Source organism: Epinephelus lanceolatus, chromosome 2 (assembly GCF_041903045.1).
Source record: "Epinephelus lanceolatus isolate andai-2023 chromosome 2, ASM4190304v1, whole genome shotgun sequence".
Taxonomy (NCBI): domain Eukaryota; kingdom Metazoa; phylum Chordata; class Actinopteri; order Perciformes; family Serranidae; genus Epinephelus; species Epinephelus lanceolatus.
The window spans coordinates 14,031,191-14,057,399 of NC_135735.1; the positions used below are offsets into that span (position 1 = coordinate 14,031,191).

At 39.8% G+C, this 26,209-nt stretch overlaps 1 protein-coding gene across 1 annotated transcript in view; it reads right to left on the reverse strand.

Moving 5' to 3' along the window:
- The window catches only part of map2k5 (mitogen-activated protein kinase kinase 5), a 79,577-nt gene that overhangs the window by 31,770 nt on the left and 21,598 nt on the right, over nt 1-26,209 (reverse strand). The window contains exons 9-19 of the mRNA XM_033617653.2: nt 22,098-22,137; nt 21,919-21,987; nt 21,131-21,212; nt 19,855-19,916; nt 17,182-17,230; nt 16,998-17,071; nt 15,889-15,939; nt 15,720-15,791; nt 11,857-11,886; nt 5,904-5,930; nt 5,513-5,545 (exon numbers count right to left, since the gene is read on the reverse strand). Coding sequence (XP_033473544.1) covers nt 5,513-5,545; nt 5,904-5,930; nt 11,857-11,886; nt 15,720-15,791; nt 15,889-15,939; nt 16,998-17,071; nt 17,182-17,230; nt 19,855-19,916; nt 21,131-21,212; nt 21,919-21,987; nt 22,098-22,137 — 589 coding nt within the window. The remainder of the gene's footprint in view (nt 1-5,512; nt 5,546-5,903; nt 5,931-11,856; nt 11,887-15,719; nt 15,792-15,888; nt 15,940-16,997; nt 17,072-17,181; nt 17,231-19,854; nt 19,917-21,130; nt 21,213-21,918; nt 21,988-22,097; nt 22,138-26,209) is intronic.

A 26,209-nucleotide genomic window follows, 5' to 3' on the forward strand; every position in this document is an offset into this window, starting at 1 on the left:
ACACCCTGGATTCAACCTAGGAACCCTCTCGCTGTAAGGCGACAACCCTAACCACTGCAGCACCGTGCCGCCCAACGGGAACATTAGTATATGGGAACATTAGTATATGGGAACATTAGTAAAATATTCATTTTCATCAGCCATGTAAACAGCTTAGTGGTAATATTGTCTTTTTGGAATAAGGGCAAAAACCACAATATTTAGTATATTTAAACGCAGTCAGTGATAAGATAGACAGGGTTTTAGTTACACATTTTTTTAAAACAATAAAATGGTGGAACTAAGAGAGTAATATGGCAAAAGGTGGTGCAATTTGTATTAGTGTTTTCTGTTGTTTTAACACAAACTGTAGCACTAAAATATGCAAATGTCAAAATACACAGGCTAATTCCTTACATACGCAAAACTGGCTTTAAGTTAAACACCAACAACGCTTTATCACTAAAATTTCCCTATATGTGACACTGATTGTTGAAATGTAAGATATCCATATATGAATGTTTATCTCAGAAAATAGAGGTAATATCAGACTTTGTCGAAACCAAAATGACCAGTGGGTATATAGTAGGTATAATTCTGTAAGATTTAAAATATGCACAGCAGTGACATCCAATGTCACAAACAAAGATATGAACAAAAATACACAAAGTACTCAGATATGCACAAAAATCATAAAGCCTGGGTCCACAACCAGGCGTTTATTCAAATGCAGGGAATTAAACCTCTTTACATCTGAAGCCCTGCTGTGCCATTAAAAACACCTCTGGGCAGTGTTCGCTATTCCTTAATGCTCTGATCGGCAGGCTCCCGCAAAGCATGATGCATGAACCCATTTAAATTAACAAAGGAATGGGTTCCCCTCTAATCTTACTGCACTTCACAGTTCTGCCGCCGCTTGGATGAGCAATATATCATAGCGCATGCACATACACACACAGGCATGCACAAACAAATGCCCTTGAGCACTGCACACCACAAGCCTGAGTGTACACTCCGTTTAGAGGGAGAGAACCAAATAATTTGCAACCACTGTACTATGGTGTATACGCAAACACACACATGCAGAAAAACAGGATCAATTGGACCCACGGTTTGTGCAAAGTGTCGACTACACAACTAATTTATGTGTTGTGTAGGCTAAATCTGATACAAAATCTGTCTCTGCACTTTCCCCACATATTTGCATGGACATGCACCTTTTTGCAGGCACAAACACTAACACACATATTTATGCATGTATTCATGTCTCCAGCTGAGAGGAACACCGCTGCAGCTTTGATGTGGCAGCAGGCGATGGCACAAAAGACAAGCAGGCTGATGAAAGTGGCTAGTCTGAGTGAATTATTCCTCTGGTTGTCAAAGCGCTCCACTAAGAGACAGAACACACACTACGAGGGTACAAGGGTACAAGTAAATATACATGTCATTGCCATGAAGCAATTATTAGGCAAAATTAGATCAGTAATTACAGGCTTGAAAATAAAGTGGGAGTTCTTTATTAGTGGAGCCACTTGCTATTCAACAAACAGAGCAGAGAGGTACATTAATGAGGGTGGACAGCAGACAGATGGTGGGAACAACTACAGACAACTTCTTGTTTAAGACCTAGGCTGACTAAGGTGAGCGTGTTTTTCTGCCATACACTAGTACCACGTAACATTTTAAAAGACGCACTGGATAATTACTGATTGTGTAGAAGCACGTAAATGCACCTAAATGGAGGATAGTAAATACACTGAAATATGTTCTGAACATACATAAGGTACCACTCTTTTGGCCTCAGTATATTGTATGTATAACATCATTTTTTTCTTACCTGTAGTGCCGTTTATCAGTCTAGATTGCTTTGGTGTGAGTTGCCCAGTGTTGGAGATATCGCCCGTAGAGATGTCTACCTTCCCTTGAATATAATGAAACTAGATGAGGATAATCCACAGACCTTGTTGTGAGTAGTTTCATGTGGGACTAACCATTTCACCACACAGAAGGAAGCATCCATCTACTCATGGACGAGAGGCTTGTGCTCATGACAAATGTTAATGGAATCCTCTTTGGCTGAGCTGTAAAGTTAGCTAGCTCAGTGGAGCTAGGTGAGCTAGCAGTAGATGCATGCTTCCTTCTGCGTGATGATACGGCTGGCAGGTGTTGTTTAGTAGAGACAAAATAGTTCCTACATAAAACTGCTCACAACAAAGGATTATCTTGAGTAACCGGGTCATGATTTCTGGAAAGAGACATTGCTGGTGAGTTTTTCAAATGTATTTTTTGGTGCTTTGAGCACCAAAGGCAAGTACCACCTAGTTCCATTATATTCAAAAGAAGGCAGATATCTCTAATGCTGATATCTTCATCTGGCAACTCACACCAAAACAATCTAGACTGATGAAGAGCACTACAGGTAAGAGGAAAAGCATTGGGGTGAAGTGTCCTATTACCACTCGAGGTGTCCATCTATCTGTTAAGCTGTGACTTGACTGTGACCACTCTTTGTCATCTCTGTTACATTTCATCTTTGTTGATGTCATGATTTTCAAAGCCTGTCTCCTTGCCACATAAAAATTACCTGAGAATTTGTGTTGCTCTGCATGTGCCATCTTTATATTTGAGATTCACTCAGGTAAAAATTGCAATCCTTTTTTGTATCTGTTGATGTGTCTACCTTCTAATTGCTAAGCCTAATTTTCTTCACCTTATTTATTTGGTCTTTATTTTGAGCCTCAAGAGACTCAAATCTTTATTTCAGTCTTTCTCAGCCATGCTTTGCTGTGTGTTTGTGTGTATAGAAAAACAAAGGGGAAAAAAAGGGAGGCAGACTGTTACACTCCACCCCCCATCACACACATACCTCTAGCTACAATAATATTAACGATCCACTCACAGGAGCCTATTACTCATTCAGCCATTAAAGCAACTTTCAAATCCCCAGTGGATAAGTCACACACAATATCAAAGCATCACGATCAAAGAAAAAAAAAGTATTTGGATCACAACTACAGTATGTACTACCGTAATGGGCAGTACTTACTAAATGTCAATGAGTCAGGTATAATTTATCACACCTGCCATGATGTTGAAGTCAGGTGTGTCTGACTCAATTAAAAATACCTTAGCATTAAATTAACTACTCCATGGGATCAGTGCTAGTCCATAATGCCTAAAGTTCTACAAGTTGTACGATAATAATAATAAACTTTATTTATACAGCACTTTTCAAAACCTATAGTCTTGAGCCAGGACTAATGTACAGCCAGCAGTGCCCTGCCCGAAGATATGAGGCTGTGCTCACAGGGGAGCAGCAATTCAGTAATATCAATGGGAGCTGATCCAAGTTCTTTAAAAGTAATCGGTGAAATCTTAAAAAAAAAAAAAAAAAAGCCAAAAAGCTGCCTTTTGTAGTAAATTATAGCATAAGATAATGTTTTGATTTAACACTGAATACAACATATTACAACAATCTAATGGAGAAAGTGTAAAAGCACAAATGACCTCCTCAAGTTCAGGCCAAGAGAGAAAGGACCTGCTGAAGAATGTTTGGGGATGTTTGGCACTTTCTTGTTGACAGACAATAATGAAGATAATGACTCATGAAAATTGTCTTTTTGATGGTTTAAAATGGGCCATAAATTTGCATTTCATCTGCATAACAATGGTAAAGAATTTTGGGTTTATGTATGATATGTCCCAGTGGCGGCAGAGCAACAAGGGGCCAGGGATGGAACCTTGGGGAACACCAAAGTCTGATGGGCTACAAGAGAAAAGACCTGATTTCTGAGATACTCCTCAGTTGATAAAATATGACTGAACGACTTTTGTGACTTGTTTTTCAAATTAAAGGGTCACTGTTAAATATTACACCCAGGGTTCTGGCTTCAGGTTTGACTTTTGTAGACAGGGGACCAAAATGTTTTGGCAAAACTGGGATAGACCTTGTAATGTATGACATGTCCCAGTGGTAGCAGAATAACAGGGAGCCAGGGATGGAGACTTGGGGAACACCACAGGTCAGACATGCCACAGAAAAGGAGGCATCACCAAACACTTCTGAATAAACTGTTTGATATATAAGTTTTAAACCAACCTAGAGGGGTGTCCATGATGCCTACCCACGTTTCTAGGTGATCCAATACAATGATCAACTGTGTCGAATGCAGAGCTGACATTGAGAAGAATTAAAATCAAACAATCTGCTGTAAGAAAAACATTGTCATTTTAATGATGTCCTGAACTAGCAACAAAGTAGTGACACTATGATAGAGCACTTCTGTGGGTATTCTCCTGCACACTGAACTGTATATAGTTCCTAAACCTTTAAATTCTCTCTGAGCGACTTCATCTTTCTAAAGAGCGCTTATCCTCTTGTCTCCACCTCCAAAGCACTGCATTAGCTGGGACAGTAAGGCAGTGCTGGCTCGCTAGGGACAACATAAAAATGTTCTTTCGCCCCAAGGGGAGGAACAGGACAAGGCACAGGAAAAAGAGTTTTGAGTGATGCCTCTGTCTAGCTGACTAATGAACAGTTCAGCCAGGTCAATCCATTACAACCAAAAGCATTTAATTATTAATTACGGCCAAATCTATAGGCAGTTAAGGACAAGTGACATTGTATGTTTAATGTGCAATATGGCTGGTGGTGGTGTTTGAGGGGGTTGGTTTAGGTTACAGAGGTGTTGTAGCATTTCTGCTATTAGTGTATGTCAGCAAAGAAGTAAAAAAAGAGAGAGAGGAGGAAAAGGCTGCTGCTTTTGATGGAAATGTGGTGAGCTTACACATTCATGTACACGGACACAATCAAATAGCAAGTCAAAGCATGGAATTGTTGAAGTGGAAGAGATTGAATAAAAGCTTGAGGTGTGGTTACATTTTAAACAAACAGAAACAAAAAAGGGAATCTGTTTTCAGAGTGGACAGATAGGTTGATTAAAATGACATCTTATGGAATTATGTCAGCTTTTTGTGTTGCTGTTTTATTGGTTTATCTTTGTTACTTTTTCATAATCCATTTTTTGTTTTTGTGTGGTCTGACTGTTGCTTTGATACATTGTATGTTTATATGCTGTGTGTGCATTGTGAAAAAAAAGATGCTACTTATTCGATGGCTAAGCACCGTGGTCTTGAGTGCTTACATTTTATTATTAGTCTCTTTGTTTCTTGTATTTGTATGAGTTTATGCCATTTAATGTAGAAACATGAACATCCAGTGCAGTCATAACAACAGTCCTGGTTAAACAAATGCTTTGGTATTGGCTCTGTAGCATGCAGAATTCAGAGCTGTGTTGCACTGTGTGTGTGTGTGTGTGTGTGTGTGTGTGTGTGTCACTCATGACAGGTCCAACCTCTACAGTAATGTGCGTGTGCATATGTGTATTGCCTGAGGCAGTTGCATAGGGTGAAGGGTTGAGTGAGTGGGGAGCAAAGCCGCCTGAGTGGTTTGCTTCATTAGGAAACAAAATATAAGCTTTCCGGGCCATTAGGACTGACTTTAGATGCAAAAGCACATAAGACGACGACTCACCTCATCAACGATGCATTGCAGTAACTGGAGAGGCTGGAAGAGGAGAGACACAGGGAGATGAAAAAAAAAACAACAACAACATACGCCTACATGGAATTTCTAGGCAATAGGGAAAATCAATAGTGTGATAAAAAAAGTATCTACTTAGATTAATCAAATGCAGCCAGCTCAGGCAAAACAATCCTTCAGCTCCTGCATGTTTTTATTATTCCATAATGGCACCTAATGTAATACAGCAGTTTAAGCATGATCTAATATTTCATTGCAAAAATGCAATTTGAGTGTTTTGTTTTTTTTTTTTTTTCAAATGAGAGAGCCAACCAAGAGTAACAGACTATAGTGTGGGAGACCTCTATTTTATTTCTTCCTTTTCTAATGCAATAAAACTTACCATTAAAGATCCTTGGTTTTTCTGGATCTGTAGGGCAAGACAGAGAAGAGGGGACGAGGCAATATGTAATTAGCGTGTCATAATCAAGACGATGCACTTGGACACATTATGATCACTAGGAGAAAATTATTGCTTTCCTGTTGGCAATTTGTGAGTATGCGTTAACACCATTTACATAATGAAAACACACAAATGTTAATGTCCTTGTTCTCATTTGTGGAGAATGGGGGTAAAAGATCCACTAATGCTAATTTTCAGAGTAGTACTTTATTCATACCCTCCAGGTTATCGAGATGTGCTGGGATGTAGAATAACTGTTACAAACAGCATGAGCAAGCTTTGTAATGAGCACGCTCATTGGTGTCAATTTCACAGGTGCAACAATGACAATAAACAGGCCAGGACATCTTAAGCTACCTACATATGTGATGATAATAGAGTACTGCAGGGATGGATTCTTTTTGTAGGACAATGCAGAAGTTAGCATCGCCCTGGTTCTCCTGTCAAAAAGCCAATGGGATTTTTCCACTACATTTTGGATTACTGCAAAAAATAAGCTCTACAACAAACAAAAGTTTATGATGCTTACACGTTTTGTTCAGCAAGGTAATCTTGACAAATTTACACCACTTCAAGCGTAAATAAAGTAAAAAGCTAACTATGGCTATAACAAACTACACTACAGTCGCACAACTTAACGTCGCCACCACAACAAGGCTGTAAAGCTGTGTTTGTAGTGATGATGTTCCGTAGTCTTATTTAGCCACTTATTAGCAACCGTCTTTTTCAAGACACATAAAGGCTTTAAAATTCATGAGTGGAGTATTTACTGATGTATTTTATGTCATAGAGCAAAGAGTGAAAGTCTCTAAAGCTTGTGTTAACGACAGACGTTATTTCGGGCATCTGACTAAAAACAATATCCATTGACTTCAAGACAAAGCAACTGGGAGTGCTAAAATGCAAACTCATTGCTGCATTTCAGGACTCATTCCTGCACCACTCTATTGGGGTAAACCTATGAATTTTTTGGACAACACAAAAAAGAGTGATTTGATCTGAGTAGAAAACATCTTTGAATTCGCAGTCAAAAAATAACCCCAAATAACATAAAACGACATCTAAGACATTCAATACTTACTTGACTTACTAAATGTGTTTCTATGGTCACAGTCAAAACATATTAAAGGACTGAGTCCTTAAAATATGAGCTACAATAGAGACTTTTAATTTGGAAGATCTAGACACAGCCTCTGAGGTAATGTCTTAAAATGTAAATGGAAGTGACACTGCAGTGAAACTGTAGAGAGCATTTCCCACTTAAAACCCTCAGGGCTGAATTCATCACAAAAACCCTGTTTAATTTCTTTAAAAAAAAAACAACTAAATTTATAACTTCATCATATAGAGTGATATAATGCCTAAAAACTAGGCTCAGCTAAATGTCTGAGAATGTTTGGTAAATAAATTGCTCATTTCTCCGGGTCTTTTGACAGTGCATTAGAGCACTTATTGATTCACTCAATTAAATACAGGTTTTCACACTCGGCAAATACCAAGAGACTCCTAAACTGCCTCTATATCCAGTTTTGCCTGATTCAGACACATTAAAGGCAACTATGGAAAACTAATTTGTTCAGAAATAATTACTAGGACAAAATTGCGTGCTGCTCCAGGGGTTGAAATTGGATAGTGGGAGACTAACTTATTCAAGCATAATTGAGCACTTATTCTTCTTGTACTAGGTAGCTTGACCACATATCAAAAAGAGAGCTTTAAAAATACCTCCCTATCGTTCCCTCTTAGCAGTCTCTCATCACTGCGGGCTGATTATCTGGTAGACATAATATTATCTGCATGTTCATCCTAAGGGTAAACTTTGTTAATATGATTTTTATACTTAGAAAAGACTTGCCAATAATACATGTCTTCACATTTTCTTCTGATAGCTGATTTAAGATGAACAAGGATGTTGCAGAAGGTCCTGTAGGACTGTGTATGAGAGTGTATCCCTAAACACCGCCTGTAGTTGTATGAAACATCAGCTTCTTGTTCCTCTGACTTGGACAGCCCTTTTACAAGTGGCTTTGTAACGATTTATGATCCACATCAAGCTTTTTTCGTTATTTGAAAATATCACAGTGGGCTCAGTGTGAAAATAAGAAGTCACACTTTTCAGATGTCATATGATTTCTGTTCCTTTCAACAGCAACTCAATAAACACTTCTAAAAGATCAGATGGCTGTTTCTCTCCTCAAAGATCAAAGATATTTCTTCAAAGGTCACAAATCTCCTACAAAAGGGTTTTTGATCAAATCTTCGATTTGAACAAAGGTTGAGACGCACGTTTTGATTATAGGCAAGGGCAGTCCCACTCTGGCACCATGGAGCTATCACTATGAGAGGAGGACAAATGGTGAAAGTTCTTTTTCTCTGTTCTTTTCTTTACTGTTAACTTGACAACAATTAAGTCACTGTGTTGCCTGAGATCTTTGCCGAGAGACTATGCAGCGCTTCTCTGATGAAAACATTTCATTCTTAGCCAAAAGCTTTAACACTGCCAAACACAGAATCACTGAGTGGTAAATTTAGATTTTATGCATCTTAAAAAAAAAATTTAAAAAAAATTGTATCATTCATCAGCTGCACAGGGAAGCTTATACAAGGTTATACAGACGGTGTGCATGATTCAAAAATGTTTGGGTGACAATATTTATCATGGTAATAAATTGTTAGAGATGTTGTGTGGCTTTACATACCTAAGATTTGGAAGGAAAGGCCGATATTTATTCACATAATTTATAAAGTAATCTCAAGCCTACAAGGGACGCCTACTTAGCCCTGTCTCCTAAAATTACCTGCTTTCTTAATTATGTTATTGTGGCAACGTAATCGCTGCCCCGATTATGTTCAGAGACGTTTCTTTCAGGTAAACACTACATGTACCACGCAGGCTTCATAAAGACTTAGTCAGGGAGTATGGTGGGCGTACAAAGTGCAAGATTTTGCCACCAGAACTTCAGGTTTGTCTCCAGACTCTTGTCTAAGGTTTAGGCAATAAATTCACTTTCGTTAAGGTTAGGTAAAGACTGTGATTTCCGTTAAATGTAAATGAAAATGTAATAATTATGAGTGGATACTGTAATACAAGATTGCCTTTTTTGAAGGAGAAGAACTGACATTTAGTTTCCCTCAAAACCTATTTGCTGTTTCAAATTAGTTGCATATAAATGTAATTTCAAGGAGGCAGGGCTGGCCTAATACACTGAAATAATGTTTAACTAATTTCTTAAAGGAGAACATGTGACCAAGTCAACTATAAAAGAGTTTGGAGATGGCACAGGGAGCTGACAAATGACAGCAAACATTGTTTACAACACACAAACAGTAGTACAGTACCATTTCCCTTCCATCTCATTTGAGAGGAAAAAAAACAAAGTCACAAAAAGGAAAGCATCTCTGCTGCTTGATGGATGCAGCGATGTGTAATGGAAGCTCCTGAAACGTACACACCAATAACTGACATGGTTTTTCATCCAAAAATTCATTCAAATTTGAGAAAATATGACAAAATAAAGAGAAACAAAAACAACCACAGAGCAAACAAATCAATCAGAAGCAATAGTGCTGGCGGCTGTATACACATCACATCAGGTCTGGTGTCTTCAAAGACTTTCAGAGCGAGCCGTGCAAAAACTCCATTAACTCCTGACAAAGGATGCAAATGAATCCCGACATGTGGTGAAATGGAATTAAAGAGACCATCTCTAATCATGACAAACACGAGGTGATGATTCCACTGTGCATGCATACACAAAAGAATGAATGAGGGATAATGCATCAACTATCCACCGAAAGAAAGCAACTGGCAAACACACACACTCTTCCTCAGAATGTGAAGGGTAAACAAAAGACCCAAAACAATGCTAAAATTGGCTTTTCAAAAGTGCAAATCACGAACGCCTCAAAGCCAAATTCAACTTTAACAACTCCAGTATCTTCCACTGGTCTACAGTGGAAACTCAGATGCTGTTGGTTCTCTTCCAACCCCTCTCTCCATTTTATCTTCTCCAACTTCTCCCTCAGTCTGTACTAAAATGTTCTCTGTGAAGTGTAGCAGGGGGTTTTGCACAGACAGCTGTGCCAGCGTCTGCAAAAATGACAGCTTAGGCCCGAGGACTTTGGCTGGCTGCGCCTGACGAGCTGGATCCAAGCGCTCTCGCCACACCGCTCTGCTACAGCCTGCAGGTGAACTGTCTGCAGTACCATATGGAGTTAGGGGAAAATTAATACTGAGATGAGGAAAGCTGCGTGACAGCGGAGAGCCTAAACTATAAAACTGAGAGGTGTTTCTAGTATTTTGTCTACTGTGTTTCTATCAATGAGGGTAGATTAAACAACCACTCATTTGCAAAAATACACTAACAATTAACATGATAATGGGAGCACTGAAGGAAGGGAGAGCACTCTAAAATCAGACACGCCCTGGGCAGCAGTCGTACATGCGCTCCACACAAGTAGACACACAGAATGATCATTGTGTGGCATTTACATGACTATACAATTTAAGAGCTGTATAAACACACCTTTGCTCCCTGACACAAAGGCTCTCACTACTTGCTTTTCATCGTGGCTCAAGAATTAATGATCAACACAGAAAACAAGTGAATCATCACGACTGTAATCTGTCTCACAGACGCACACTAACTGTGGAAGTACGCAACTAGGTGCTAAGTTAATTCCTGGAAAAACACATTTGGGTTCCTCTCAGCACATAATAGATAACAATAATAGGAAAACATCTTCAAACGGAGGTAACTGAGATAAATATCCACAACACTTCTGGCCTAAAACTAATTTTAATGCATTAACGCTGAGATTTTAAAAGTCTCAAGTGACACCCAACTCCAACGTTTAGTAAACTGGTTCCCTCGTTCCCAGGAAAGATAGTTAGCATAGTGAAAGGAAGCAGTCAATTAGACAATCCCTGTGCAGATCGGGCAGTGGTTACATCACACTCGGCTTCTTTAATCAACCACAACCAGGAGTTTCATTTGACTGACTGAGTCCAAGTGTTGCATACATTAAGCCTACAGGAAAACTACAAATGTGCCAGTACGCACACTTATTTTACTTATGACTTATTGTCTTTGTTAATTAAAGAAACAGTGAGAAGCTATAGAGTCAGTATGTTAAAATAGAAATCAAAAATGACAGCATCTCTATTATATAGTTAAGGTTTTCAAGCATCATTTTCCACACAATCACACTGTAGTTTTAAGAACAAGCTCTTCATTAGATAAAATTGCTCCCTTCACATTTCGCGAAGGCAGGCAGCCAGGAGGTAACCTGAGGTAACCAGATTTAGATTGCTCTGCTAGGGATTAGTGAGATAAACCCATCTTAAAGGGCTAATTAAGACTTGATGGGATTGGGAAGTCACTTCGGAGGTCGGCAATTACATTTGAGCAGGATTTTTAACTTAGTGTAATGAGGGGAAAAAAACTCGAACCCAAACAGTAGATTTATACATTTAAGGTTGTGTATCAATACTGCACATCTCATCTAACAAGTAATATGGATGACAGAAAATAAAAAATTTGCGGGTTAACAGATTTCTTAATATCATTCAGGGCCTTTGAGCATGATTAGTGCAAAATAATAATAAAAAAAAAATAAAATAAAAAATGGAACTGTTTGAAATTTGGAATAAATAAAAAAAAACTCATAATTTTTTGTAAAAATATATATTTTTTTAATCTATATAATAAATAATAAAAGAAATCTAATAAAATCAGATCTAAAATGTAACCATTGCACATGAACAGTGTTTTCTTGCAACAGGAAACATCACAGCCAAACATCTTTAATAAATCTGGATTTTTTTAAGTTGAGATCAATTACAAATAAAAACACTTAAAATAGAAACAAATAAACACTAATAATAACTCACCTGTGGATAGGGGAACATGCCTAACGCCAACTGTGTAGAGACAAAAGAAAAGGTAAGTGCTACAGGATATTTTTAGATTCTCATTGAGACATATGAAATAAAATGCTGAGTCATTACTAGGCCTGTGGCAATATCTGTAAACACCTGTACAAACTAATGCAATACAATTACACAGCTCCTCCACAATGCTCACATTCATGCAACTTGTAATGGGCAAATTTTGTACATACTGTATTCTATTTTTAGGCTGTCACCAATATTTTACCTGGCCCCCTAACAAATAGCATGTATGTGTACAGTAAAGGGACACTGTTAACATTTAAAATGTATGCTTCACAAAGGTAATTTTTTAAAAATGTATAAGCTTTAATGCATAATGTATCTCCACCTATACACACGCAATGTATGTACACATGTATATTTATATATCTTTTTTATATCTTTTTATCTACAGTATTTGCAGATATCTTTCCATTTCCAGTGTCTTAGTGACATGGAATTTAAGACACAGAAGGAAAATTCTTCTAAAAGCGATGAAGCACGCAGAACTTGAGACTTTCTGTCTTTGAGGTAAGCTTAGTGCCCACCTGCTGACAACACTTCCTCATCAAACAACATCAGCTATTAGTTAATAACCCCCCACGATTACCACCTGTGGAGAACAAAATAGAGGGATAAACAGAAGCAGGACAGGATTGTGGGACGGTTGTATGTAATGTGTGTTATTCTGGCTGGGGGGTGGGGGGGAGGGGGGTGTGACAGCTCTCTCTGACATTTGGCAATTCACTTTGGGGTGGGCATTTTTTCATCTTGGTCAAGGGCAGCTTATTGGCAACATTAAGTTATTGAAACGTCAAAACGCTCATGGTCTTTCCTTGAACATAAATAGACCAACTAGTGGGCTAAAGATCAATCCACATTGAGTGGGACTGCGAGCCATTTCATTTAGCTTAATGCACACATCCACAGCTAGGAATAAAGAGAACAGGGCAGGGAGGGGGTCCGCTAATATAAAACTCCATCTTTATCACGCAGAGATCATGTCAATAATTTTGACACGGCTCCTTCACTATGAACTCATCCATTATTGTTAGAACTGTAATGATATGAAACATTATTGACAGACAAAGGCGAGGCAGAAGCCCATATCATTTGTGATACTGCAGAGGGAGAGCTGTGGACAGAAACAGATGGAGAATCAATAGTGTCAGTGGCAGGACAAGAGACCAGGGACTGTTAGACTAAAATTAAAATGTTATTTCGAGAGGCACGGTGTAAGTCAAGCACTCGACCAGATACTGATGCACACACATGAGGACACACAAATATATATGTATCTCATGATCAGTAAATCAGCAACAGACATGTTGCAAGACATACAATACAATCTATTCGATTTGTGTATGTGAGGTGTATGAAACCTGAGGCCCCAATCAGACAGAGCGGTTTTTGCATCTTTTTTTAAACTATTGCTAGGCAACTACCAAATCACGTGTCCTTAGTTTAACTGCTATTTTGCTGTTAAGTACACTGACAGATCTGTTCCTTAAAGTCTGCAAAGAAATGGACACACAGAGGGCACTTGGGGACTGGACACAGAGAAACAGAGCTCAGTATGGGCCCATGAGACCCTCAGAAAGAAAGGAAATCAGAGAGTACTACCAGCTGGTGCAGGAGCTTTGCCTGGATGATGGTTGGTTCAAGGCGTATTTTAGGATGAGTCAGAGACAGTTTCACAATCTGCTGTCAATAATCTGGCCTAGTCAAGGTTGGTAAAACATCAGACAGAAGTCGTGGCTACAATTTGCCAAGTATATTGAATATTGTATATTGTGTTGTATATTGCCTCCAAACACTTACTTTTAACTGTCCCACGATCGAGGCTGGTGGGTAAGGGAGATCGTGCCTTTGCGGTAGCTGCTCCAAACCTTTCGAATAGCCTTCCACTACTTCAAACGCTCCCCCTCTACTGACACTTTGAAGACAACTCTTAAAACGTACATGTTTTCATTGGCCTTTGGTTGTTTGTAGTGGTTTTAATATTGCAGTATTTCATAATTGTTTTTACGTATAGAATTTTTCTTACTGGTTTTATTCTGTTTTATACTATACATTTTACATTGCTATGTATTTGTGTGTCATTCTTTTATTTTGCATAGCACTTTGGTCAACTGTGGTTGTTTTTAAATGTGCTACAGAAATAAACTTTTTTTTTTTTAAAGATTTTTTTTTTAGGGCATTTTTGCCTTTAATCGATAGGATAGTGAAGTGTGAAAGGGGGAGAGAGAGAGAGGGAGAGACATGCAGCAAAGGGCCACAGGCTGGAGTCGAACCCAGGCCGCTGTGGTAACAGCCTTGTACATGGGGCGCCTGCTCTATCCACTACACCACTGACGCCCTACAGAAATAAACTTGATTTGATTTTAGTAGGACAATGATGACAATAAGCTAACATTAGCTTAACACTGTACGCTACTACTTGTTGTCATCACCATCACACAAGTCCCACCTCTGACTTCAGGTGCTTTTCAACTCTGAGTTAAAGTTTTTCAACTCAAGGCGTTCAGGGCACTGCTGCAAAAACTAGGGATGCACCGAATATTCGGTAACCGAATATATTCGGACGAATATTGCAAAAAAACACACATTCGGTATTCGGTGAAAATAAGTGAAAAGCAAGGCCGAATAATAGGTGTTTTGATAACGCAATCAAACAGCGTGCGGTGACGGACGGAGTAAAATGTTGGCAGTGTGGCGATATTTTACTCCGTCCGTCACCGCACTCACATTTGCGACTAAAAATAGTTTTGTGCGGGCAAAATAAATCATTCAGCACGCTGTGTGAGTACAGATTTCAACCAGCAGCAGAAGCGAAACAGCGAATCCCGCCGGTTGTGGGTTGAACGGGGGTCACAGACACGGACAGGAATACGTATTCCTGTCAAATACGGCGGCGCATGATAACGGCTTACCGGCAACGGAGAAGTCCGGCTCCAGGTAAATAACTTGTTGTCATGACTGCCCAAAAGTACCTGAACAGCCGAGCCATGGCGGCACACAGTATGTGGCGTATCAGAGGAGAAACGAGCCGTTCACATTTCTCTCTTTTAGTCTTTCAGTGGCAGGTAACGGCCCACAAACCTCACCGCACTTTAGGGACTGTTCTTTACTTATGAAGGGACTTGTCAGGGGAGGAGGGTGGCTGGTTGATTCTTATTTCATTTATTTATTTTGTATTTTGATCCCCCCTATGTTAATCACTCATTGATGCTGTTTTTGAAGTATGAATAAGTCAATAAGTAATTTATTCCATTGAAATATCATTGATGTATTATAGAAAAGTGATTTATCTTTTCATAATTGACAAAAGGCACATCTGCCTCATTTTCGCTGTGGTATCCTGATACTACTCAGAACCATGATAATTTCACTGGTATCGTACCGTGGGTCCCAATTTTGGTACCGTGACAACACTAATCTGGAGGGGGTTCATCTGCAAACGAATGAAAAACTAAAAAACGGCATTCGGTATTCGGTACTCGGTATTCGACCAAGCATTTAATATTATTCGGGTTCGGCCACAAATTTTCATTTCGGTGCATCCCTAGCAAAAACATAAGGTGCACAGAGCGGAAAAACATGCAGCACTGAGCAATGCAAAAGCAGCAAGCAAAACGTTTCACTCTCTTTCAAAACAATTACAAAAAGCCTCCTCAGACTACTAAAACATGGCCTGTCTGACCGGGGCCTTACTGTGTAGTTACAAAATATTAAATGAAGAGTGTCCCCTCCATATATTTCCCACACTTCTTTTGGTGTACAAAGCCCAGTTATAGCGTGAAGCCAGTTACAGAATGTCGTACCTCCATGAAAGAGATTCCCACACTCCAGACATCTGCGTGGATCCCATACTGTTCTCCTGATATCCTCTCCGGCTGTGGAGCAAAAGCAAATATCAACAACTGTAAGGACAAAAGTAGAGTAAAACTTAACTATTATTTGACATGAAAGTGAGGTTAAGGGGTCACTCACCGCCATGTATGCGTTTGTTCCCACGTACGTTTTGGCAATAGAGTTCACCAACTGCAAATGAAATATAATTAACAGTGGACATGCAAATAATGACACTGTATATAAACATGAATTATTTACCTGACCTTAATAAGCCTTGACCGTAATAAATAACTTTTAAGAGCCATTACTTTATTGTTCTATATTAGGGAATAAAAAGGGAGCTGGACCTCGCTAACATTATCTAAATCTATTGACATGTCAGGTTGATATTTTGGGCTGCTCTCCACCCTCACCCAAGGGAACAGGAGTAAGACAAGGAGACATTAGTGAGTCTGTGTGTGTGCGTGCGTGTGAGCGTGTGTGTGTGTGTGTGTGTGTGTGTGTGTGTGGATACAATAGCACATGCCATCAATGACAGGGCTGTGATAATGAGTGTCTGTTCCCTCATGGCTGTTTTTTTTTTTTTTGAGAATGCCCTACGCTGTGAGAGGGGGAGGGAGAATATGTATGTGTGAAAGAGAGATAAACAGAAAAACAGAGTTAGAAAAGACAGAGGACAAGTCAGTGCTGCTAGTGTTATACATGCAGTGTGTAAAATTCACCTTGGAGCTTCCAAGGAAGTGGAGGTTAAAAATGAATAACAATTTGTCACAGAAAAGGGAGGGTGTGTGTGTATTTGTTAAAAAGGGAGACAGAGTCCTCAGGGTTGATGTTTTGGGGAACGCTGAAGGTCTGTCCCCGATGATTACATTGCAAACACACACTGCCACACACACATACACACAATGACGAGGCTATTGTCTGCCACCCACGCTCTCCCCACATCTATTGAATACATATCAATGAGGCTTTGCTGTTGTGTGTGCGGGTCATAATTATAACAAGTGATTTTTTGGAGGCTGCAGAACAATGAAGGTGGGGGGGAAAGTTAATGTGAGAGGAAGACCCTTGGGATAGCGCTGATGTTTTGAGTTGAAAATGAATGCAGTGATTGAAACGTTGACCATATGCACACAGATCTGCGCACAGGACGGGTAATGCAGCGACAGACAATTGTTTCTCCTCCTCCATCCTTTCTCTTTCTCTCTCCCTCTCTCTTGCGTGCTCACACAAACAAATCAGTGTACCTGTGTGCTGACACCAAAGTCACAGAGCTTGACTTGTCCTCGGGTGTTCACCAGCATATTGGAAGGCTTGACATCTGCGGAGACAAACTGCTTGATAGAACTGCAACATCAGCACTCTACAGCTTGTCTTTATCAACTCTGTTCTTTTTTTAATAACACAGAGCCCGCGCGCTGCCTTACTCACCTCTGTGAAGTATCTTCAGGCTCCACAGATACGTCAGGCCTTTGACTACCTAGAGACACAGACCAAAGAAAAAATAGATTGACATCAATGTTGGTTAATATTTAACCAGCACATGTGGCTGAATAATTAATTGTCTTGGTTCATGTAAAGTGGTTATCTCCTGCTGAAGTACACAAACTGAACTTACAGGTTGGGGAAAAATGTCTCTGACCCTGTTTACACCTCACAACTCAGCTGTCATGGCATTTGTCACTCAAGAGGTAAAGGGGTTGGCCAAGATTCACCCTGAAATACTGAAAGGTTTGGATACTGCTGCGCTGTCATGGTTCACACAGATCTCTAATGTTGTATTGATGTTGCCCTAAGAGTGGACAGGACATTCAGGAGCAGCCAAGGTCTTAAGAGTAGGGGTGTTCCCGACAAAGAGTTTACATAGTCGAATCTGATTCATCAAGTCATGCCTCGTTGACTGATAATGAAATCATGTTTTTAAGGGGGATTTTTTTTGCTGATTGATCCATATTCTCATCAGTAACATTAGTTCTGTTTTTTCCATACCAGACAAAAAAAAAAAAACACCCAAAAAAAAATTTAATTTCTTGACTTGGCATAATAACTAGTACATGTTCCATCCAGTGCTGTTTGTTGTGTGCCGGGTGTGTGTGTGTATGTGTGTGTGTGTGTAGGGGTGGCAGCAATGCTGTCCACAGCATTGAAAGGGAGCAGAAAAGACTGACAGACAGACAGGCACAGACACATCACTTCTTTTGTTTCCTGTTAGCCTTCAGTGGTTGTAAACAGACCTGTCAACTTTCTCTTGCTAAGAGGCAGGGAAAGAGCGATACAAACAGCTGTTTCAATGTGCCACCCCCAATGATTTTGACAGAGAATCATTAATGAGTTAAAAAAAAGTTCTAAGTGCACCACGTTCTTATCCCAGCAGTCTGATTAATACATTTAAACCAAGACAGATTATATATCATAATTTACTGGCAGAAACTGAGTAATTCTGTGTAAAATCAGACATTCAGCCCCCTCATATAGCCGAACAGACTGATTGGCAGCTCAATCAGGCTTCTTAGATCAAATCATGAAATAGTCGACTACTCAGGGTCACCCCCATTAGAAGTGGTCCATTTTGGTGACCTTAGGGTAACACTGTTGCCATTTATGCTATTGTCCTTTTGGCTTCCTTTGACTGTGACCATGGTTTCTACCTGACTGTGATGTCCTCCATTTTTGACATAATGATTCAAGAATTCCTCCACCTATTGCTCCTACGCACTCAAACCCAGGTGAGGGGGAGAAATTGCCCCAAGTAGAGCAATTCAGCTCTTTCAGTCTTAATAACATGGAAAACGATTTTGAAATTGACTACAGTTTAGGTGCGTCAGCTGCACTACTGCAGATTTTGTATCAGACTGTGGTTGCAAAGTAAGAGCTGAGTTACACGTTAAAGCTCTCTTCTTGCCGATCAATCTTTGCTCCAGTCCACAGGTGAGGTCACAAGCTTTGGGAAGTCACTGAAATAATAAGACTGCAGATAAAAGCAACCAAGAAAATGTATCCTCACAGGGTGATTTGTTTCCTTGGAGCAAAACAGGTGGGCATCGGTGGGAAAGTGAAAGTTTGTGAGAGTACTTAGTAAGGATGCCTTCTTGCTCTCCTACCTTAGAGGTCTTTTGTAGGCACCAGAGTTAAAGAACCACCGGAAAGAGCAAAGTATTTTTGTTAGGTGAGTAGGAAAGGAGAGACATTTGAAATGTTTTTGTGCAGCCCTTGCAAGTTCATCTTCGGTTGTATTCATGTGACTCTGCCCTTCTTGCGAGATTCAGCCATATAATCATTGTGTTTAAGTAAGTAAGTAAATAAGTATTTCTCATTTCCCAGTGAGTAATGCTACTTTTTCATTATGGGATGTGAGAGCTGATTCAAGCCTCTAGGCTCCTGTCATCCATCTCTGATGCACGACAACCTCTGAGATAAATTAAGAAAGCACAAAAGCTCTCTGAAGTCCTGCTGCCTCAAAAGGTGGTGGTGTGAGTGCAGCGACTGCAGTGTGCAGCTTCACTCACACCCTCTTGGGTGCTTTTCCTTCTGTGATAATTAACAACTGTGACAGTGGAAAGGAGGGAAAGCTGTGAATTAGAATTAACACTGACTAAATAGCTGTCATTGTTTGATTACGGACAAAGTTAAAGGGGGGGAGACAGAGAAGAGGAGGTGGAGACAGGAGAAGGGTAATGAGTGTGGAAAAGAGACATGCATTTATCAACACCAAGGCCATTTCTGTCAAAAATCTAGTTTTAACTGAGACTAGAAAGGGAGGGAGAAAGGCAGAGAAGGGAGGTTAAGGGGAAAACAACACGGACTTTTTTCCATCACTTCACCAAATAGAAGCCAATTGAAAAATTCACACCTGTGCTTCTCTTTTGTTTTATTTCATTTACAAAATGAGTGAGTTTTTTCCCCCAGACCTGTTCTGTATCTGACAAACGAATAACAGGTCGCATTTAAAACTGTGACTGCCGGGCACACACGGGACAATCACACGCTAATACACCTTAAATAAATGTTTCTTAAAACTCAATAACACACCTCTTGATTCAAATGCTTTGCACTCAGTAATCAAACAACAAACTAGGAGCTTTTGAGTATTTCATGTAAACTCACTGCGACTGCGATCCTCCCCAGGACGTGCTCTGGAATTCTTTTGTACACGTCCAGAGACCCACCTGTGAAAGACAAATTATTTATTGAGGCAGAGATGTATTTAGTAAAACACATTTTGCACAATTTCTTAACTAATAATCTCATGGCCTTTTTGGCACATTGGCATATCACAAAGCCAAAATCATTCAACACCTACCAAAACAACTGACAAAAATTGTTGCTTGCAATGTCATCTGGATCCACATCTACATTAGGCCAACCAACATTTCCCACAATGCTTTATCGCCAAAACTGGCACCCTTGCCAAGAAAGAACTGTTGATCCTCATATTGATGTCATACTGTTACCCACGGACACAACTAACCTGGCTGAAAGTGAAATTATTACAGACTCTGCGGTGGTTAGGGTCAGCTTCAGTAGTGTGGAATAAACTGTGGCGTCCTGAAAGTTTTATGAACAGCCCCGGACTTCTCAGACTCTTTTAGCAAGTTACCGCTCGGGTAACTCATTCAGCGGCTCCTCTGGCAGGAGCACAGCGTCTTTTCCTCTCCTCTCTCACCATATGCAAACACGGAGGTAGGTGTTGTCAAGTGATTTTGTGATAAACCTTTGGTAATGTAAACCAACAGGACGCTTGCGACTTGACAAAAAACTACATACATACATGTCTATCTATTTATTCTATTTCTATGGACTACACAGTTATAATCAATATATTCTCTGTTTGATAAAATTCCACTTAACAATAAAACAATATACAAATCCATTGATGCTTCCCTGTGTGGTCAAATTTTCACAACGCCATTAATTCTTGTTTGCAACAATCAAGACCAACTGGAAATAACTGATCAAAGAAAAGTTTCACCAAGTAAAGAGTGCTGAGAGGTTAAACAGACTTTGCCAACAAGCTGGCAAATGTGTGAAACAGGGGAATCGCTGCATTAACACACACTTGGACAAACACACACACACACACACACACACACGAACACACCTAAAAACATAAACAGTCCCCCATCTCACACCAATCTAGACACACATGTACAAATGCATCTACAAATGCACTTAAGTCAAGATTTATCACGCCCTTGTAGCTTTTAGCACACAGACATGCTAAGCAGCGCACAGCGATAAGACGTCCTCTTGATCTGCAGAAGTGTAAATGGAAACACAGCCAGCAGAGAGACAGACGACAGTTCTCCAAAGTCTCCTCTACGCAGCTGTGGCTGGTGAAGATAAAACATGATCTGCTGGCTTCAACTGCAGAGAAACTCACCGTCCATAAATTCTGTGCATATGGATATCCTGTTCTCGATAAAAAAGGCACTGAAGAAAGTGATGATGTAGGGCGAATCACACTGCAATCAAGAGACAATATGATCATTAAAGAGCATGCCAAAAAATTATCTGAGATACAAAATAATTTTTTATACATTATCCTCATTATGAATTTGAGCAAAAAGTGATTAGGAATTTGAATGAAACAGTGGCATGAAATCTACGAAATTAAAAGTGTCTCACAATCAAGCATTCTTAAGTTTGTAGTCAGTGCTCAGCAGCATTTCATTGAAGTCTATCAACCTTTTTTTGTTTGGAAATTAAATATTTTCTTTATGATTTACTTCCACACACTGCATAGGAGGAGGGCTAGAAGACTAAAGTGGGGCCATGGAGAAACAAATCAATACACTGAGCTCAGGTCAGCTGATGTTCCCTCTGTTCTGGGGTAACCACAATTTCTTTTTCCATGTTCAGCGTAAATAACAGACAATGCATTTGCACTCAGTTGAAGTGAGTTTCCAAAGCTCACTGTGTTTGGGCCTGTACATTATAAGACAATGAAAGAATACTTCCCTTATGCATGTAAAGAAATTAACAGACTGTCGTCAGTAAACTTACATGCCTACTCCACGTGTATGTTGCATGTGTTTCCAGGTATCGCTGATCCCTGGCTTAGATTGTAAGGCCAGAGGTGATAACTGGCGCCTCACTAGTTAGACTCGAACAGCAACATTTAGTGAAAAGAGAAGCTGTTTTTGTAAAGAGTAACAAGTCAAAACTAACCTTGTAGAGTATTTCTAATTCTGACATGATCTGCTTCTGTAGTTCCACCGTGATATCCAAGGGAATGACCTGTAATCAAACAATAAACACAACACTTACAAGTTCTGTTGATGTTCTGATGGGATGAACTGGATTGAGGGTCACTTAATAAAGAGCATCGGCATGGAAGGAGTTCTCACCTTGACAGCTAATACCCGCTTGCTAGGAAGATGGTACGCTCTGAGGAGATACAAAAACAAGATAGTATGAAACAAAACTGCTGAAAGCAGTTGCTTAAATTTATTTTAATGGTAACCTGAGATATTGTGTTTTCATTTTTAAACTTCAGGGCAAATTCAAAAAGAACAGAATCCTAACACAGCATCTCTTTTTTTTTTTTTTTTGTAAAAATATTTTTTTGGGGCATTTTGGCCTTTAATAGACAGGACAGACATGCGTGGAAGGGGGAGAGAGAGAGGGAGTGACATGCAGCAAAGGGCCACAGGCTGGAGTCGAACCCGGGCCGCTGCGGCAACAGCCTTGTACATGGGGCGCCTGCTCTACCACTAAGCCACTGACGCCCCACAGTATCTCTGTATCAGTTTAATAGAAAGATGAGCATCTGGATTTTTGGTGGTATTGAAAATCATACTTTCTAAACACCCTGGTACTGTATACCGTAACACACTGGTGCCATCGAAGCTTATTACATGGTTTGTTTTTGTCTTACTTGTGCAGGTTTAGTGTCCACAAAAGCCTCACAATCATTTCATGTATTTGCCCATTTGAGTTGCTGTTTTTCTTTTAGTCAAGTTTTTTTTTCTTCTGAGTACACGTCCGTTCGATAAAAATCTCCCGCACTCTGCTCCAAATAAAGATGTAATGTCACTGTCCTAATTTGGCTGATAAATTAATATTGATCAAAGTAATCACAAATGACTAATGTGCTGATAATGTACTAAATAACAATACAATATGAACTCCATAGGTCCCCTAGTTTCTGAGTAATATTAATACAGCCTCAATTAGCATGACAAACTGCCTCTGTTATTTCTCCTAAAGGTCAGAGGTCACCACCCAAAACCAGATCCAGTCAGCCCTAGGACTCGTTGTTCCAGACAGAGTTTTGAGTTGCAAGTAAAGCAGCGGCCACAGACCGGCCCCGTAATGATTTAATTATCAAACTCCTTAATGCCAAACATCGGCTTTAGTTACAGCCCTTGAAGGTTAGTTTACGGCACCACTGACAACACCACAGGACCTCTCAACATACAATCCTCAAGGACAAATACTGTCCAACAGCTGTCAGGTGATGAGGATGAGGTGGGGGCCATGTACGTCACACAGGCGTGTTAGCTTGCAAGCAGGCTTAGTGAATGTGATACCTGGCTACTCACCTGTCAGTGGGTCTCCCAGGGAGAATGTGTATGGTGCAAGGTGTGATTAATGTGTCTTAGATTGGAGTATCGCATTGCTCTTCGGCCAGACACCTCAAAACTGGCCCAGGCCTTTAATTAATGCCACCCATTAGTGCCATGTCAGGTATTTACCCACGGTTAGAACAAACACTGGTCGCTGGCTGCAGCTTTGCCATGCTGTATACGAGCTGTAGTCTACACATCTTTTTTAACAGTCTCATTGCTGATAAATTCAAAAAACAAACTATAGACTTTTCGGATATTGTGAAAAGAAAAAGGTAACAAAAAGTTTACACATAAGATAACACATGGGATACAAATTAAGTCTGTAGTTATTAGCACAAACCATAAGCCTCCTTCTGACTTAAGAGAACAGTTATTTCTTTTTGCCCCAAGAGTGTAAGTGAGTGTTTTTGATCATAAGTGTCATCTTTGTTAGAAAAGAGCTCTTTGCACATAAGGCTGACGGCCTTGTTTCCATTTTGATGTCTCGGTCTTCCTTTAAGCTACAATCAATATCAGTTAAGCATGAGTGCTGCCTCTTAATTAAGATGAAGATGTTAATTGAGGCAAGATCGCAGGGGTAGACATGTTAAATACTGGCTGGGCAGGTTGTGTGTGTGTAAGGCAGCCTGAAAAGAGATTAAACCAAGTCTTTGCCAGGCTAAACAACTTGTAGTTCTCAATGAGCGGTCTAGACATGATAAAAGACATATCCAGCCTGTTTAAGATATGATGGAATATCATGCAGTTTCATCTGAGAGTTTGTGCGCGATCAATCTTTGTGTGTTTGTACCGTCATGGAAAGTATCACATCTGTTTGTTAGGGCTAAGGTTGTTTTTCTGATGTCTGCGATTCATTTTGGCCAGAGTAAGATCAAGAGAAACAGATATCAAAGACATCCACATGCAGGACTTTTTCACTCAGTGAAGGGACAGGAAGGGAGTGAACAACAGGCCTAATATTAGTGCATGTTCACAAAGCAGCAGTTTATTTTCATACGTTAATAATCAAATGCATGTCTAAGTCAAAAATAGAAGGGTTGAGAAATTAAGTTTTAACAAATGTGTTTTAAAGGAAAACTTCACCCCCAAATGACCATTTGTATTTCAATTACTGACCCTGTGTTACACTGAAATCATGAAGAAAACCTTGTTTATCTCACATGCATCCAAGGTGAATAACGAATCCAAAAACAGAGGAAATTCTTGATCGACTGAAGTCATGGGGGTCGCATTTAACAACAGCACAACTATATCAAAACATCTGTTAACAAACTCACATAACTACTGCAGTATAATCCAAGTCATATTTATGCAGTCATATGCTCAGTACTTAAATGAAAATGAAAAGTAAAACTCTGCTCTCTTTAATGCCAATTACATTGACGAGAACAGCAATTTTAAGTCAATGGAGTCTGGCTTTGAGGAGACCATAGGTAAGTTTCACTTTCTGTTCAGTTCCCTATCAGAAAGGGCCGTCTGTTTGGGAAGTACCACACATACTACTCCATAGATAAGTCTTGGATTATACAGCAGGAGTTGCGTAAGAGTTTGACAATTGATGTTTTGATATGGTTTTGCTATAGTTAAGCACGGTTGCCTATGATTCAATTCGTCAAGAATTTTGTCAGTTTTTGTAATTCAGTGGCCTGCAAGACAAGCAAAGTTCTCTTTACAAATTCAACGTAACACAGGGTGAGTACTTGATATACCCATGGTCTTTCAAGGAGTGAAATATTCCTTTAAGGGCATGTTTTAGGGCTGGAGACATGGTGTGACTACTGCTTGGTTAAAGCTTTATTCTCAGACTGTCCTTGACCACCTCAGGGCTGAGCATCACTGTATGAGTTACAGTGACAGGCTTGTGACAGCGGGAGACATGGGGACAAGGTTACATAGCCACCCCCCGCCACTTCCCCTGATCTGACCCCAGTAAACGTGCCCCATTGCCTGGATCTTATTTACACTCCAGCTCGCTCTGTAATAAAAGCTCCATCATGCAGTATTCATAGGGCCCCTCTCTATGTCTCTGAAGTTGGGGCCGTGGGTTAGACAGACTGGCCTCCTGGATCAGGGCTAACGTGGTACTTTTACACTGCCACATGGATGACGGGCCGCCTTTCCCTCTCCCTGACTCTCTCACCTGATACGGCTATAATGGTCTCCTAACTGACATAGAGAATAGAGTAAGATAAATGCAGACAGAGAGACGTGCATATAAGCACAAAGGCTTCCCAAATTAATATCCAGCACATTACAGGCAGCAAGGCTCAAAGAAGAAGCTCAAATAATATTTATATCCTGCCTTGATAAAAAAAAAAGAAGTGTACGATAATATTCCTTAGTTTAATGAATGGGCATCACTTTCAAGTGCAGGCCTCTTGTGGCTGACAAAGAACTTATAACATCACAACTTTGACAAAGAAAAAATATTGCTGTCGATTTGTATTCTTCAAGTGTGTTCTATAAATATTCGCTTATTGTCAGACCACTCCTACACATGCCACACTGCGCCACCTCCAGGAGAGGAAAGTAACAGCTGCAACAGTATAGTGCTGCAGACTTAGACATGTCTGTAATGTCATCTACAAGTAAGGACAACAGGAGCTACTAAAACTGTACATTTTGAAAAATGTATGACACCTAGAGGCAATAAGTGTCACAGCACAAGTTTGCTACTTGTATGCTTATTGGTTCAATGGCTGTGTTGCAGTTTCACAGTTAATGTGCCTTTTTTTTTAAGTAACATAATTTTGTCAGACTAGGGTGTAAAAATTCTGGGTATATTTAAGGTGGAAACTTTCACTGGGAATTAACAAGAAACTGCAGGAATAACATGGAATTATAAGGGTTATGCTTTCAGGCTGTATAAAGAATGAACAGATATAGAT